The following is an 18,036-nucleotide window of genomic DNA, read 5'->3' on the forward strand; positions in this document are numbered from 1 at the left end:
ATCGTCAAATTAGCATATTTGCCTAGAGTCGTCAAATTAGCATATTTGCCTATCTGCATAAAAATTCAAATTTCTCCCGAACAAAAAACAATATTGCAAAACTAGTGCACAAGGATTAATATCATATGATAGGGTATCTAACTTCAAAGTATGAACAAAATCGATTTTTTGACTGTTGCCACGAAATTTAGATTTTTACGGACAGCCGCTCTTAATTCTTTTATGGGTCACAGCTATTTTACAAAATGTCAGTATATTTATTAAGCTTGATGATACAACCAAGTAGAAGGATATAGAATAACACGCCCGGCTTGTGATTGAATGGCGTGGTTCGAAGAAAAGACTACATCACGGGCGTAGAGTGCATCTCACGACCCCCTTACAGACCAAATTACATACATTTATAGTAATTTATGGAGTGCTTCTCCGCCCGGGATGTAATCATTAAATGTATCTTGAATGCTTTGTGTTTAAAACTCATTTGGAAGCCATTGTCTTCAATTTCTAGCACTTGTAGTTTGATAACATAATAAAAGGTAGATTTTGTATGATTGTGAAAAACTCAAGGTTCAGTGAAATAGAACTGAAGATGAAAAATTCTTTTCCGATCATGAAAAAGGTCCTTTCACTGGATGTGAAATATTCATGGTTTAATGGAGTTCACATCCAGTGAAAGGACCTTTTCGATTATGATTATAAGAGTATCCTTTTTTGTAATGACCGTCTTTAAGTGCAGCCTTGACCTTATTTAAGAGTATCCTTTTTTCAGTCCTGTGCTAAATTTGAATCAGATAGCAGGGCCGTAACCAGGTGGGAGCACAGGGTGCACGTGCAGCCCCCCATAAAAGCTTAAGGTCCGCTCATCCATCTTCTTCTTCTTTTTTTTTTTTTTTTGGTTCTGCTTTCTTTTGGTTACCTTTTTTTCTTTTTGGTTCTTCAAATTATTGCCTGTGGTCCGATTTTATTCGATGTGCACCCTCCCTGTAAAAGTTCTGATTACGGCCCTAGATAGAACAAGCTTAAAAATATATTTGTAGAATTTTCAACTTTCTCCCTTCAACTGGTACGATAAGTATAAGTTAAGACCAGTTTAGACGGTACGATTTTCGCCTACAACTATCGTATACAACACGCTCGCGTCTGTCGTAGGCGAGTTGTAGGCTTGATTTACACGCTACGACTCGAGTTGTAGGATGGCGCGAGCGTGTTGCGTACGATAGTTGTAGGCGAAAATCGTACCATCTAAACCGGCCTTTAGTACATTTCGTTTCACCTTAAGATTACTACGATTACAAAGGGGTAGGTCGTTAACTCAAGCGCGGATCCAGGGGGGGGGGGGGGGGGGGGCAAATCGGGGCTGAAGCCCCCCTTCAGCAGAAAAAAAACAATAAAACAAAACTGAAGAATTAGATGCTTTTTTGTTGTTTTCCGTTGTGCTGATAAAAGAAACTCAATTAGCCCACCCCCCCCCCCCTAAAATTTTGCTGGATCCGCCCTTGAAACTCCTTTTGCATTTTAGACCATTGAGACCTAATTAAATGCTTATAAATGAAATATGGTACGATTGTCAATTGCGCTATGATAAAGTCCTCTAAAAAGTACTGTCACGTAGAGTACTGTACTAATTTTTCGACCTACGAGTCTTCAAATTGAACACAACATCAGAAATAAGGGTTTACGATACGATCGAGATTACCGTACAACCTTTGACTTACTAAATCAACTCCTTCACACAGTTAAAGGGGACTCCTTCTATCGATGTTATTCAAAAAATAAGTTTACTTGGGTGTCCTTTTGAGTGTTGTGATCTTCACACGCTTCAGAGGGACGCCTTCTGTCGATGTAAAATCTAAAATAAGCTTCCTTTGGTGCTTTTTTAAATGTTGTGATCTTCAGTTTGTAAAACTTGCTACTACTCACTCCTTCACTCGCTTCAGAGGGACGCCTTGTGCCGATGTAAAATCTAAGAGAACACAAGCTTACTTTGGTGTCCTTTTGAGTGTTGTGAAATTCACACGCTTCAGAAGGACGCCTTCTTCGATGTAGTATGTACGAGAAAATAAGCTTACTTTGGTGTCCTTAGGAGTGTTGTGATCTTCACACGCTTCAGAAGGACAACTTCTGCCGATCTAATATCTACGAGAAAACCAGCTTACTTTGGTGTCCTTTTGAGTGTTGTGAAATTCACACGCTTCAGAAGGACGCCTGCTTCGATGTAGTATGTACCAGAAAATAAGCTTATTTTGGTGTTTTTTTAAATGTTGTGATCTTTGTAAAACTCGCTACTACTCACTCCTTCACACTCTTCAGAGGCACGCCTTCTGCCGAAGTAATGTCTAAGAGAAAACAAGCTTACTTTGGTGTCCTTTTGAGTGTTGTGAAATTCACACGCTTCAGAAGGACGCCTTCTTCAATGTAGTATGTACGAGAAAATAAGCTTACTTTGATGTCCTTATGAGTGTTGTGATCTTCACGCGCTTCAGAGGGACGCCTTCTGTCGATGTGAAATCTAAAATAAGCTTCCTTTGGTGCTTTTTTAAATGTTGTGATCTTTGTAAAAGTCGCTACTACTCACTCCTTCACTCGCTTCAGAGGGACGCCTTCTGCCGATGTAAAATCTAAGAGAAAACAAGCTTACTTTGATGTCCTTTTGAATGTTGTGATCATCGTAAAACTCCAGCTACTCTGCACCCCTTTACACACTTCAGAAGCACTCCTTATGTCGATGTTAATTCTTCTTAATTCTTAGAGAAAATATGCTTACCCGTGTCCATTTGAGCTCAGTTCAAAAAGGGTAAAACCGTCAAATCTTGCTCATCAGAACTCTATATTGTTTAATAGTTTATTCGAAAAAAACTCCTTAAAATCTAGGATATATCGAATTTTTAGAAAAAGTTAATTTTTCTAACAGATGAAAAAATAGATGTTAGTACCTAGAACATTGGAGAGGTGGGTGTGTTGTATAGGCGTACAAGTGGCATGCGGGTCCATACTTTTGATGCCTGTAAACCCATTTCCTTTACGACCAAAACAAAACAAATTACACAATCGATCCCCATTTCTCTTGCTCTTTCAGAATCTGTTACTTTTTGCCTCAAAATCCAAAATTGTGGAAAATCCCTATCTGGATTCACTCCTTGGATCGGACTTTTCCTTGGTGGAGTGTCGGAATGAGGAAAACATTTTCTTTGATATTTTGACTTAAAATTATAGCGAAAAGTCTAACATCTCTAGAAAAGTTACTTTGAATCAGTTATTTTTAAAGATTAATGAAAATTATGGCTTATTTGAGAAGGATACGTTAAGGGGTTCTCGTTGAGAAACTGTGAACTTATTCCCCTTATTTTCTCGTTTCATTTCTTTTTTATGAAACAAGGAATCGAAAAAGACCTTCAAAAACTCCTCACTTGCGTTTCTGCCAGATGAAAAGCTAAGACAGAAAATAGAGCGGCGTACAGTTACCATAGATACATCAAAGGGAAAATAGATAGTCTTTATCAAACGAATGGAGATCCTGTACCGTATCCCCAAATCGATCGATCAATGCTATTCAAGTCGAAACAGAAAAAGTCAGTAGTGATTTATATGTTTTATCAAAAATTTATATTGATGTTGTGCGTTTATTGTTTATTGTTTAAGAGTAGGTACTGCCTGTGGTGCGACGAAGGTGAATATACCACAGGTAGCCCAGCCCCTGATTTATATTAGAAACCAGATTGTGACTTTCAAGCCTGTGGATGGACAGGCTCTTTACCCTTTTTCAAATCAAGGCATATGTTAATTATTTTGCTAACGTGAAGTTCACATCCAGTAAAATGACCTTTGAAGCTTCTATTCCACTCCTAAACCACATTCATTTGACCATTATTTCTTTTTGTATAACATAGAGAAACTAAAAAGGAAATCTTTTATAAGCTTCAAGATTTTCTTTTTCATAATCGAAAAGTCAATATGTTCTTCTAAACGCGGAAGAAAAAAGATATACATTAAAGGAAGTCTTTTTCTTAAAAAAAACAACAATAACTTAATATACGGCTTAGAAGTTGACTGAGGAGCATGAAAGGTCCTTTCACTGGATGTGAACTAAGCTTGAGACCATGAGGTAGCTACTTTTCACATCCATGGATAGGACCTTTTTTCATAATCGAAAAGTTATATGTTTTTGCCAACACGTCTGGAAGTTGGTCTATAATTTTTTATTCTTTATTTTATCTCGCTTAGATGCGTGGGTACCCCCAATTGTTTTCGGATTCCAGTGGCCCAGTGGGTGATTTAAATGACTGGCACAATTTGAAAAAAATAAAAATGCTTCGCAATTAGTAGGCACCATCCTTGTGTGATAGGTTCAGGATCAAAAGTTGGTTTGAGTATGTATAGAATTTCTGAAGACTACCCTACGAAATATTCGCGATTGTTAATCATACGGGAGTCGGTTCAGCAGCCAATATTTACCAACATTTTTCACTCCCGCACGAATTATTCGCAATTGTTATTCGTACGGGGGTCTGTTCAACGAATATTTACCAACATTTTCCACTCCCGCACGAATTATTCGCAATTGTTATTCGTACGGGGGTCTGTTCAACGAATATTTACCAACATTTTTCACTCCCGCACGAATTATTCGCGATTGTTATTCGTACGGGGGTCTGTTCAACGAATATTTACCAACATTTTTCACTCCCGCACGAATTATTCGCCAATATTATTATTATTAACAATAATAATAATAATGATATTTATTTAGACACGATTGATATTACAGCATGGCTGATGTGGTCGCGTAGAAATTTAAGACTATAATAAAATAAAATAATTGGAGACGAGAAGAAAACATTAAAATAAGTGAATAAAGAAATCGATGAATAAGATAACATAAGATGAAACTAAAATCAAGTCCTTAACAGAGTTGATATTATAATAGATATAGTTGTTATTTACATATTTACATTATTCACTTACATAATTACAAAGTCATATATTGCATTGTTCTGTTGCATTGTTCTCATAAGTCAGTACGAAGGGCATGTTTTAACTCTGTTCAGCGAATATTTACCAACATTCTGAATTATTTGCCATTGTTATTCGTACGGGGGTCTGTTCAGCGAATATTTACCAACATTTTTCACTCTCGTACGAATTATTCGCGATTGTTATTCGTACGGGAGTCTGTTCAGCGAATATTTACCAACATTTTCCACTGCAGTACGAATTATTCGAAATTGTTATTCGTACGTAATGTTTGTAGTTAGCTTTTATCTATAGCCCTCTGAGCCCCAATTAAATGCCTATAAATGGAGGTTTCTCAGTAATAAATGATCTTCCGCTAAGGGAAGACAGTTTTCATGGTTTGGAGTTATTTATTTGATTTTTAACAAGGTGTTTGAGTGTTTGGCGTTAATCTTGACTCTGCATAAAATAGTATTATGGAGATAAAATGTCTCCAAACTACTTCTCAAACTTGTTGTTTACCGCTTCGTCTATAATGATGACTTAGCGGTTAAAAATCCAACCGACATCAGCCTTGATTTGGTAGGCGATTGTTTTATGATATAATTAACTACTAAGATAAAGAATAACAGGCTTGCCTTGTGACTGAATGATGTGTTTTGAGAAAAAGACTACATCGCGGGCGTAGAGTGCATCTCACGGGCCCCTCACAGACCAAATTACATACATTTTTAGCATTTTATGGGGGTCCTTCTCCGCCCGTGATGTAGTCTTCGCCCGTACCTTGAATGCTCCACATTTGAAGCTTTTAAAAAATTCCTAGCACTTAAAGAATGGTCAAATCGATAAAGAGTACGTTCTGCATGACTGTGAAAAACTCAAGGTACAGACTAATCCAGTTCTAGACTCACTTTCTGACTCCTACAACAAACTGAAAAACTATTTTCTCCGCGCGACTTTTTGCAGCTCAGTTCAAAAGGGTAAAACCCCTCAAAGTTTGCTCATCAGAACTCTATATTGTTTAATAGTTTATTCGAAAAAAACTCTGGGATATAAAAAAATAGGATATATCGATTTTTTAGAAACAGTTAATTTTTCTAACAGATGAAAAAAATAGATGTTACTGACCTAGAACATTGGAGAGGTGGGTGTGTTGTATAGGCGTACGAGCGGCTTGCGGGTCCATACTTTTGATGCCTGTAAACCCATTTCCTTTACGACCAAAACAAAACAATTTACACAATCGATCCCCATTTCTCTTGCTCTTTCAGGACCTGTTACTTTTTGCCTCAAAATCCAAAATTGTGGAAAATCCCTATCTGGATTCACTCCTTGGATCGGACTTTTCCTTGGTGGAGTGTCGGAATGAGGAATAAAAATTCTTTGGTATTTTGACTTAAAATTATAGCGAAAGGTCTAACATCTCTAGAAAAGTTACTTTGAATCAGTTATTTTTAAAGATTAATGAAAATTATGGCTTATTTGAGAAGGATACGTTAAGGGGTTCCCGTTGAGAAGAACTGTGAACTTATTCCACTTATTTTCTCGTTTCATTTCTTTTTTATGAAACAAGGAATCGAAAAAGACCTTCAAAAACTCCTCACTTGCGTTTCTGCCAGATGAAAAGCTAAGACAGAAAATAGAGCGGCGTACAGTTACCATAGATACATCAAAGGGAAAATAGATAGTCTTTATCAAACGAATGGAGATCCTGTACCGTATCCCCAAATCGATCGATCAATGCTATTCAAGTCGAAACAGAAAAGGTCAGTAGTGATTTATATGTTTTATCAAAAATTTATATTGATGTTGTGCGTTTATTGTTTACTGTTTAAGAGTAGGTACTGCCTGTGGTGCGACGAAGGTGAATATACCACAGGTAGCCCAGCCCCTGATTTATATTAGAAACCAGATTGTGACTTTCAAGCCTGTGGACAGGCTCTTTACCCTTTTTCAAATCAAGGCATATGTTAATTATTTTGTTAACGTGAAGTTCACATCCAGTAAAATGACTTTTGAAGCTTCTATTCCACTCCTAAACCACATTCATTTGACCATTATTTCTTTTTGTATAACATAGAGAAACTAAAAAGGAAATCTTTTATAAGCTTCAAGTTTTTCTTTTTCATAATCGAAAAGTCAATATGTTCTTCTAAACGCGGAAGAAAAAGGATATATATTTAAAAAAAACAACTTAATATGGCTTAGAAGTTGACTGAGGAGCATGAAAGGTCCTTTCACTGGATGTGAACTAAGCGTGGGGCCATGAGGTAGGTACTTTTCACATCCATTGAAGGACCTTTTTCACGACTTCGAATCTCTATATATTTTGTTCAATTGATATCAAAACAAACCTAAAAAACAAAAAAAAAAAACAAAAACAACAACAACAAGCAAACCACAACAATAACAAAATTGATCAGAGAACAACTTAATGGACGAACATGAAAAATGGACGATCAGGAATTGACTTAAAGTTTCAAAGGTCCTTTCACTGGATGTGAACTAAGCGTGAGACCACGAGGTAGCTACTTTTCACATCCATTGAAGGAACCTTTTACATTTTCGAAACGCTATATATTTTGATCAAATCATAGAATAACTAATAAACAAACAAAAATAAAGATCAGAAGAACGAAAATGGTTCAAGACTTGATTAGAAGCCTCAAAGGTCCTTTCACTGGATGTGAACTAAGCGTGTGACCATGAGGGAACTCAGTACTTTTCATATCCATGGAAGGGAACGTTTTCAACTTCGAAACTCTATATATTTTGGTCAATTTAAAGCAAAATAAATAAACAAATAAAATAAAGATCAGAAGAAATTGGTTCAAGAGGAATGACTGAGGAGTTTCAAAGGTCCTTTCACTGGATGTGAACTAAGCTTGAGACCATGAGGTAGCTACTTTTTCACATCCATTGAAAAGACCTTTATCATAATCGAAAAGTTATATGTTTTTGCCAACACAAAATAAAGAATATATAAATATAAACCAACTTCCAGGCATGGATCGGATTAAATGCCCTGCAGTTTTTAAGCTTTGACCGTTTCTCAATTGATAGGAACTCAGTCTAGTTCTGATTTAAAGTAATTTTCCTAGAGAAACGTCAAGCCGTTTGCTTAATAGATTATTTTGTGTGATAGATTCAGGATCAAAAGTTGGTTTGAGTATGTATGATTTTTAGGTCACCCATCCAAATACTAACCCTCCTCAAACGGGCTTGACTCATTTTCTTCGATACCCAAGTTTATGCCACTGAGCCACGGTTCTCTACGGAATCAGCATAACAATAGCCGTGAAAACAATACACCGAAGTGACTAGACTTTTTAACATTACATTTTCAACCGATTCCGTGCGTGGCAGAGATGCAAGGGATTAGCCGATATGGTCTGGGGGCCGGCTGGTCTCTCCCCTGATGCTTCGGCTAGAACATTTTCTTGCGTAATTCGTGCACCCAAGGGCAGAAGGATTTAATCGCCGTCAGGTCCGAAGTCCATACGACGCCTCAGCTCTGCGGATGTCTCGGGGGTATGGCAAAGTAGAATCGATTTTTTTTTGTTTTGAATTTTTATGGATTGGTTCGAACCCCATCGTTTTATTCAAACTAGGAGAAAACTATGAATACTGACAAGAATCTTCATGAGCAGAACTTCAAAGATAAAGCCAGTTGCCAGTTGGGATTTTCAAAACACTTTGTTTCTTTGATTATTTTGTACACACCACTAAAATACACCTAAACTTCGTGTGAAATGATAAACTTTACTTCGTGTTTGACGTACATACGTATCGAGCACGACAAAATCTCCCAGTAACCCCTTGCGGGGAGTAGGTCTCCACAGGGAGCCCAAAATCCACTACAATTTCTTGATTTCAGTTTAATTTAGTTGCATAAACTAAATACATCGACATTTAAATAAATTTATTCATTTATTTGTTTTTAAGGCAAACAACAAGGATAAAGAAAGAAACGAATAAAAGGGACACAACTACTTAAAATCAGGAGTGAAAGTTCTTAATTACTTCCAAAGCAATACCCCTAATAAGCCGAGGCACCGTATGGATTGTTAAACAATCCTCTGTGTCCTTCAGCTAGGGCTATTAAGTAGAAAGAAAGTCATAACATCACATTGTAGAATTTTATTTACACGGTAACTATCTCTACAAGATATGATCTATATAGTCCAGTCTCCACAGCCGCAGAAGTTAATGTCTGTCCCGCTGTCCCGGATTCTAGCGCAGTTCCAGGCCCTCCCAATAAATAAGCTATTTAGAGTTGGAGGAAAAACTGGGTCGAGTTGAAATTGCATTGCATTGTGGGGCTGTTATAGGGGACACATTTCCAGGATGGCATCTATTTCGTCTCCTAAAATAGTCCCACAATGCACTGCAATGGAAACTCGACCTCGGTTTTTTCGCAACCTTGGAATGGCTAATAATTAATACTGACGGCACCAATAAAGGCTGAGAAAGAGATTACATGTCTCGAAATGCTATTTTTCAGATTATTTGATTGTCACAATTCAGATTGTTTGATTTTTTATTAAGATAAATCAAGAGAAAATGAACTATGGTATTCATGCTTGTAACCATCATAGGCACCATTTTATGCTATTTTTAGAATCATATTTGTCATCGTTTGTTTTTCTGCTACGCTGTTTGTAGTCTCCCTCGCATCCATTTTTAGTGTCGGTCGTCACGCAACGCTCGACCGACACTAAAAAAGGATGCGAGGGAGACTGCGCTGTTTACTCACATAATTTTGAAAAACACAATAAAACATGAACAAGATTTCGTACTAAGAAATCAAATCAACAAAAGAATCTATATACACACATATATATATACTAAAATATCGACCCCTTTTTCTTTTAATTTGCGTGACGCATTCGTTGACTTGTTGGTAGTATTAACCACGTTCCAAGGGCCCTCTCACGCCGTGATATGCAACAACATGCCCGGCCCACCATGACGTACAAACGGAGAATTGGTGTTGTCCTAGAACATGTGGCTGTCTTGAAAACCAGTACTCTAGGATTGTTTAAAAAAATCCTTTTAAGCGCTTTCTCTATGACTGGTTTAGCTGCTCCATTTCCAGTCTTGGTACCAGGACAAAAGGGGCAGCGAATCTCACTTTCTTCATCATCTCGTCATTTGTGTCCTCCTCATTGGTCTGCTTATCCTCAGCGACACGAGTGGAATCTTGGACTCTGTTATTGCTATGACTTGAGCACAAGTCCTGTAAACCGAGTTGAAACTGTTCATCTTGGAGAATATAGACAAAAGGTATGGTACAGCCGCTCAAGAGCAGACACATATGAGTACAGGCAAGTAAGATGCCGTACGCTTTATATCCCGGACCAAGGATCCAGACTACGAGATTTGGCAGCCAGAAGATGGTGTAAACCAGTGCCAGTATGATGACAGTCTTCGTCATCCGTCGTCTGGATCTCAGCAGTGCTCTTCTGGAAACTGCTGTCTCTGTCTTCCAGCGCACATGAATATCGCGAAGAATCCTTCCATAGAGAAGCCCCATTGCGAGAATCGGGACTATCCCGCAGGTGAAGGACCAAAGGTACGCGTTGGCTTCTCTCACTTGCTCTGACCAGGTGAAGACGCAGCGGTTTTTCTTTTTGTCGTAACTGTAGTAAATAAACTCTGCCATAGTCAAAAGAAAGGAGTACACCCAGCACGCTACTATCACTCGAATGAGCGTCGCTTTGGTGAATCTTCCCAGCGCGATACGGGGATGAACAATAACGAAATACCTCTCGAACGCAATGGTTACTAGAGTAAACACTGACGCTTGCAGACCCACCCATGACAGACTTGCTTCGGTCAAAAACTTACACATGAAATCCGCGGCCATTTTGTTGTCGGGGTAAACTCTTTGGTCATAGATGACGTATCTCGGGATATAAAAGATGGCTACGATGATGTAAGCGATGGAGAGGTTAAGTAATAGATAGTGCATAGGTGTTTTGAGAAGTCTACTGCAGATAATTGTGATGATGACCAGTGAGTTTCCTAAGATGTTCAATATGACGAAAACGGAGAAAAGGACTCGAAATATTGTGATTTGGCTTCCATGAAGGGCTCCAGTTTCGCCCATCTTCGATCGGTGTCTTTGCTTGCCTTCTTTGAGCTCGCAGGTGTCTGTGATTTTAAGTATATATCAACGTTGTTAGTCGTGATGAAAGTCACACATTACTTCTCGAGTGCATATGAACCCGGGGTATTAAGTCAGTATGACGAATACACATTAACTCTAGAGTGCATCAGATAAAGTTGACGTACAGGGGTAGTGAGTAAGTATGATGGGACCGTATGATGGACACATAATACCTCTAGAGTGCATCAGACAAAGTTGACCCTCAGGAGTAGTGCGTAAGTATGATGGACACATAATACCTCTAGAGTGCATCAGACAAAGTTGACCCTCAGGGGGTCAGTAGGGAGTCAGTATGATGGACACATAATACCTCTAGAGTGCATCAGACAAAGTTGACCCCCAGGGGTAGTGAGTAAGTATGATGGACACATAATACCTCTAGAGTGCATCAGACAAAGTTGACCCTCAGGAGTAGTGCGTAAGTATGATGGACACATAATACCTCTAGAGTGCATCAGACAAAGTTGACCCTCAGGAGTAGTGCGTAAGTATGATGGACACATAATACCTCTAGAGTGCATTAGACAAAGTTGGCCCCCAGGGGGTCAGTAGGGAGTCAGTATGATGGACATACATGCATGAGAGTGCATTAGAGTTATGTCATTAGGTGCATTAGGTAAACTAAGCCCCCAGAGGGCAGTGAACTAAATGATTTTTAACACTATAATCACTCGACTTTGTGATGCCAAGTCAAACGCAGTCCTTTGTCGTCCCCCGTAAACTCCGAAGGCAAGTTTTACTTACAAATTTAGGGAATTTACAAGATTACCGTTTGACTTTTCTTACTGATTGAGACCACTATTAAAATTATAAAAAATTGCTAAAGAAAGGTCTGGAAAAGAGGAAGGAAATTCAGCGATTGCTCTACGTTCGTGCGCAATTTAATTGTCCCCTTCACAGTTCCCCATCGAATCGATGCAATGACGGAGACCTTTTAAACAGCTTGGTTGTAAGAATGAAAATATTATTCATCGTGGAAATTGTAATAAATAATACTTATTCATTTGTCTCACGATTGATTGTCGTTTGTAGCCTGAAGGACCGTGACCCTACACGACACTCAATTGTGAGACCTATGAATAAGTATAATTTATTATCTTGGATGATTATTCACACGTCTCTATCATTGCAAGGTCACCATCGTTTTCGCGTCGATGCACAGGCACGGTTACCTTTCAAGATGGCGCAGGAAACTGTGAAAAGGACTATGGACCTCTTGCATTGATTTCCTAGGGAAATTGTTCTGGGGACAAAACAATAGGCCGTCTTTTCTTATGCACAAAAAAAAAAAAAAAAAAAAAAAAAATGTTTTGTTCCCCAAAAGAATTCCTCTTGGGACTCAGTGTAAAAGGTTCATACCATGCTTTGAAACGCATTGCAAAACGCTTTGTAGTGGATTGATTTAAGCTTGATTTTCACGAGCGACGCAAGCACAAGCGCAAGCATAAGAGGCCATATTTCATCGCGAAAACTGTCCACGCATACATAAGCGCAAGCACAACGAAAAGGAAAAATTTTGATCCTTGTGCTTGCGCTTGTGCTTGCGTCGCTCGTGAAAGTCAGGCTTTAAAGCGAGGCTTGGTTTTACTCTACCATGAGTTGATTTGATCGTCCAAATTCTTGATTGAGAAGTTTTTGCTTTGAGTCAACTAGGCTAACTGATAATTTTCCGAAGCCTAAAAGATCCTTCACTATAGCTATGCAAAGTCGAACAGGTCGTTGATAAGACTGAAAACCTGCTCGTCTCTTTCAAATATGGATTCAGACATATCATATTGTAATGGTTCCATGGCCAATCATGTCGAAAAATATGTTCACCAACGTAAATTAAATGAATCTTTTGATTTTTACAAGCCGGGAAATTTTCATTAATAGTGCAATTTGTCGAGACTAAGTAAAAATACTATTGAATTTAAAAACCTTTCTTTATGGAAATTATCATCTGCCACGAATAGAATTCTAACAAATGATCAGTTGGCCAAATAAAAAACAAAATTATCTTCAAGATTATTTCATTACGATTCTATGTTGACTGCTGGGCACATCTTTAATAAAAATCCTAATTATTTCGCTAAAGTGATATTCGTTCATTTTCACTCTTTTTCAATTTTTTTGAAGTTTAATTTTTTCTTAAGTAAACTACGAGATTAAATAACTAAGCTTACCCAATAAATGACATCTAACATCATCGTGTTAGATTAGAACCGCGACGAAAGTAAATTTAGAAAAATCAAAACTAGCTGCTGTTCCAAAAGCATGCTGTCTGTATTTCAGATACGATTAAAGTTTCGAATTCTCAATACGACTGAAAACCAAGACGTTTTTCTGCATCCTTTTTGTATTGTTTTTCAAGTTTTCTAAAGTACACAAGCAGAGGGATAAAGACTATTGACACTTCAAACGAATTGAGGGAGAAATGTTATACGCGAGGATCAAAATTAAAGATTATAGACAATGAGTTCAGGGACAATGTTAAAACTTTATAACCGGCTAACATTGAGTTTGTGATCAGTACCAGAGATTTGGGTATTTAGATCCTTTCCATGTTTTATCATGCTTTGTTTTCTTTTTACTAACACTGGATATAAATGTCAAAGCAGATAGCAAAACTTGTATTCATATGTCAGTTGACTTAAAATTGCAGCTACGAAGCCAAAAAAGTATTTAAAAAATTAATGAATGAGTAAAACAAAAATATAAAATAAAAATATTCGTTTTATTGGATATCGCTATCGTTAAAAGTCTAAATCACTCTCTTTGTCTTGTGTTTTAAAAATTAGAATTTTGAATCTTTTGAAAAAAATTCTAGCCTTCATGATTTCAAGAATACCTTTTGGTATTAGTTGTCGGACAAACACGTCAAATCTTTAACAATCAAACGAAAGAAAAACCAAAAATATCCTGTTTATTAGGAAATTTTACAGTCTCCTTTTTGAGGTGAAAACGGTTTCAATTTTACGCTAACAGAAGCTAAAACAGATTTGAGATTTTTATCTTTGTCGGGTACAATTTCGCTTAGTAAACTGAGAAACGACTACTATTTCAATACACCGCAGCTGGTATCAGAAATTTAAAATTCTGGAACTTAGAAAAATCCCACTTTCTTAAAAACTATAAAAAAAGTGGCCGTCTTTCTTTGTCGTTTTCCGACATTTCTAAATGATTTTACCGGAATAGGAATTTCAACGATAAAGGGCACAGGACATGGAAGCCCCTTGAATGACAAAGAAATGCAATCATTTAACGCGTCAGAAGAGTTTCTTCCAAATTCAGCCGGTCTGTATTTGTGAATAACGTAAAATTATAGAACATTGTTCTTTCCAATACTTACGCTTCAAACAACTTGGCCCTTTGCTTTTTGCTTCGGTCAGTCCAGTCAGACCACACCACTTTCTGAATATTTATCTAACCGCTGCCGCGAAAAGGTCTAAGAACAAAGCTTTCTGATTTTTTTCCCTCGGGCTCATAAACTATCGTTTGTTTGAGCTTAAATTTCAGTCAAAGAGGAACTTGAGGCTTGAAATGCGAATGGCTGAAGCCAGGCGACAGGACGTCTAACTTCGTCAAAACTCGATATGAAAAGTATATACTCCTAGTAAATTTGAATAATTTGCTGGTATTGAGTGAGATGATGATTGTCAAAATTTATTGAACAGATGCGATTTGTAACTACATCTTACAAGGCAATGTATAGGTTTTGAGGAATGAGTCAACATCATTCCTGTTCGTTGACTTATTTAAGCAGGTGACAGTGTTAAAGAAGTCAGAGAAGAAGAGCTTGAAGCGTATTATACAAACAGAAAGGAAGATTTTTATTTTTTCCCAAAAAATTCTGTTTGATCCACAAAATAACGAACATAATTCCCAATTTGGTTTTAAGATTACGTCACTTGAAATGAGATTTTTGGACAAGGTTACTTTGATAAAATAAAAAATCATGATTTTCAGGCTGATTTTGTAAACATTTCTTGACACGGCCGAACAGATCATTCAAACTGGTGCTTTCTCTCTGTCTCATTTCAAGAATGAAGAGGGCAATTTAACTGATTATCTTAAGATTGAATCAAATTGGTTTTTCTTCCATCGAACTAATGAATAATTTTTGATAGAATTTTAAAATTTAAAAGGAACGAATTCGACATGTGATTGTAGGCCGTTTCGGTAATCCAATATGGCCGCCATCGACAGCCCCTCAGAACGTCCCGAATTCCAATTAAACAGTAACGTTTATTGCGGGAGGGGAGGGGAGGGGAGGGGAGGGGAGGGGAGGGGAGGGGAGGGGAGGGGAGGGGAGGGTTTGTTTTAATGAAACAACTTTGAGAAAATGTTAAGAAGTGCTAGACGAAGATCAGAAACTTTCCACAGAAACAACAGAGGATTCAGAGCTGAATTTATGAAAACCACAGTCACCGAAAACTTCAGAGCTATCACAAGTGAAAGGGAGTATCCTTTCATTGCTATGGAGACAAGAGTACACAAACAAGGTAGGTAGCACCACAGAAAAGCACCAAAGATGCTCAACGCGATGAAAACAGATTTCTTAAAGCGTTTGAAGTTCTGGACATTGTTCGTGGGTAGAGTAGTGTCCCCGTTGCAATTACTCATCATTTGAGTATCAATTTGACGCTGGTGTCGTCTGAGGGTCTTGAAAACGAGAGTGTAGCAAAATATGGTAATAAGTATACACACTGCCATTGAGGTAGCTATAATGTAACTATAAATAATAAAACCAAAAGGAATCCAGCTGAAAGATATAACAGCACCACCCAGCCAATGGACAGCACACGTAATGCAAGCTCTCCGGGTTGTGACGATGGTAAGGTAACGCAGATGAAAGTAGAGAGCAAGATAACGATCTACACTCGATGTAGTCACATTTAACAGCGAAACACCAGCAAATAAAGTAGATGAGAGGCCAAAGGATACTGCTAAAGCACAATTACAACCAGTTTTATCGAAATACTCGAGTGTAATCCAGGCGATAAAGATTGGCTGTGCGAGTATTCCAACTACCAGGTCAGACAAGGCGATGTTGCAAATGATAACCATACTTGGTGATGCCCTCAGAGATTGCGTCTTAAAAATTGTGACAACGATTAACGCATTCAGTAAAATAGCAGGGATAATCGTGATGCAATTTATCGCCATCATGGTAGCGTACAGAGGCCTGGACACCGTTCCAAGCGCTAACCAGTCGGTGAAGTGGAAACAACTCGAGTTAGCACCCATGTGGACCGGCATGAAACGTTTGCTTCACCGGCTTACGTGGCGTTCTGTATGATCTGAGACGACAGGTGTAGAGCTATATCACCATCAGGTGTAGAGTCACCATGGAATTAGAACGAAACCTCCTTTTCGAGAAGACCTTTTAAAAGTTCGGAAATGGATTGAAATGGGTAACAAACGCAATGATAAATGCAATTTTCCTCTTCATTATGAGAGGTAATTGAAAACTGAATTTGTGGTTGGATAATTCGTTTACAGCTCAAGCCTTTATTCTTGTGGTCCTAATATATATAAATAATAAAAATATGAATTGAAAGTGGATATGCGGTTTTTCGAGCGTAGGATGAACAAGCACTTGAAATCTTTCTGCTATGAAAGGAAAATATTATATTCTGCTTCATGAGGAAGGGTATTATATTTTTTATTGAAAAACGATTGTTTAGCCATATGCCATTCACTTGTCACTGAAGAAAGAAAAACAGAATTAAATAATCGAGCAGGTAATGAATCATGAGGAAAGGAAAACGACTTGAAGCTCAATTTACGTATAAATAATAGAAATTCTAGTCAGTGAAAAATGAAATTCTAATTTCATTACTTTGAAGATGCTCAGAGCACGAACGCTTCAGTTTTCTTTCCCAAAGCAAAATGTAAGAAAATACTTTGCTATTTATATTGGGAAAAAAAACAAAACAAAAAAAACGAAAAAAAACAAAACAAAACCAATGTCAAGACCTCAGTCCTGCAGTATATTCAGGATCCTTTACAGCCATTCTCAATCACACGCGCCGATCTAGCGATTGTTTCTGTCGCGAAGAAGCTTTTGCTGGACGTCAATCAAGGCGTTTCCATGACACTCTATAGGCACGTGCCCTTATAGCTTTGTGTTTTCCGACAATGTTATATGGAAACGCCTTGTGATTGACTCCCACCAAAACCTTCTTCGTCGCGACAGAAACAATCGCTAGAGGGCGCGTGTGTTTGAGAATGGCTGTAATCTTAGTCAGTCTTGTTCTGATATTTATTCTGATTAAATTTTTTTTTCGCCGTTGGATTGCAGTGGTGGCAAAAACAAAAAAGAAGACAAAACAAAAATCTTAAAAATTATAAAAAAAAAAAAAAAAAAAAAGCAAAAAAAAAAAAAAAGCCACCACAATCATGTCACGTGAGAAGCGGGGAGTGATATTTTCCCTACGGACACATGGATTTCCTCTAGACCATCCTCTAGACCATACGCTATAAGTTTATTTGCTTGTCTTGTACAAAGTAGAGGTTGCTGACTGTAAGATCCTCTGAAGACTAACGACAACTCACTGAAGATAACTGCAACTAAGTACTAGAGTACTACGTCACATAACCGGTTTGTACTAGGTCAAACTAGATTGAACCAGTTAAGCCAGGTATGACGTAAGAGCTTGAGACAGGTGACTTAAGGAAAAAGTACGAGCACTCAGTTCTAAGACCTGACCCAGCAATTCGGTCGATGGTGCTCGCTAGGTTGACTAGTAGAGAACAGATTATAATGAAAAATACTTAAAGTTACGAATGAGATAATTCTAAACAAGAGATCAGAAGAAGGATTCGGAAGTGATTGTTTGTACAGTAAACAACCCTGCCCTATTCCAGAACGCATGTACAAAATTGTACATGACCAAAACCTGTTTTTACTGGGAAAGTACAGTAGATTT

At 37.8% G+C, this 18,036-nt stretch overlaps 1 protein-coding gene across 1 annotated transcript; it reads right to left on the reverse strand.

Moving 5' to 3' along the window:
• Positions 1-9,070: 9,070 nt before the first annotated feature.
• LOC116299315 (uncharacterized) lies at positions 9,071-16,529 on the reverse strand. The gene is made up of 3 exons (XM_031707953.2): positions 15,438-16,529; positions 13,953-13,987; positions 9,071-11,106 (listed from the first exon to the last, which is right to left on the reverse strand). Exons 1-3 carry the CDS (start codon positions 16,361-16,363, stop codon positions 10,019-10,021), a joined length of 2,049 nt encoding a protein of 682 aa, XP_031563813.2. The 5' UTR covers positions 16,364-16,529; the 3' UTR covers positions 9,071-10,018.
• Between the last annotated feature and the right edge of the window lie 1,507 nt (positions 16,530-18,036).

This window comes from Actinia tenebrosa, unplaced genomic scaffold (genome assembly GCF_029948245.1).
Source record: "Actinia tenebrosa isolate PJP-AT-01 unplaced genomic scaffold, QUT_ActTen_1.0 PGA_scaffold17__23_contigs__length_9995812, whole genome shotgun sequence".
NCBI classification, from domain to species: Eukaryota; Metazoa; Cnidaria; class Anthozoa; order Actiniaria; family Actiniidae; genus Actinia; species Actinia tenebrosa.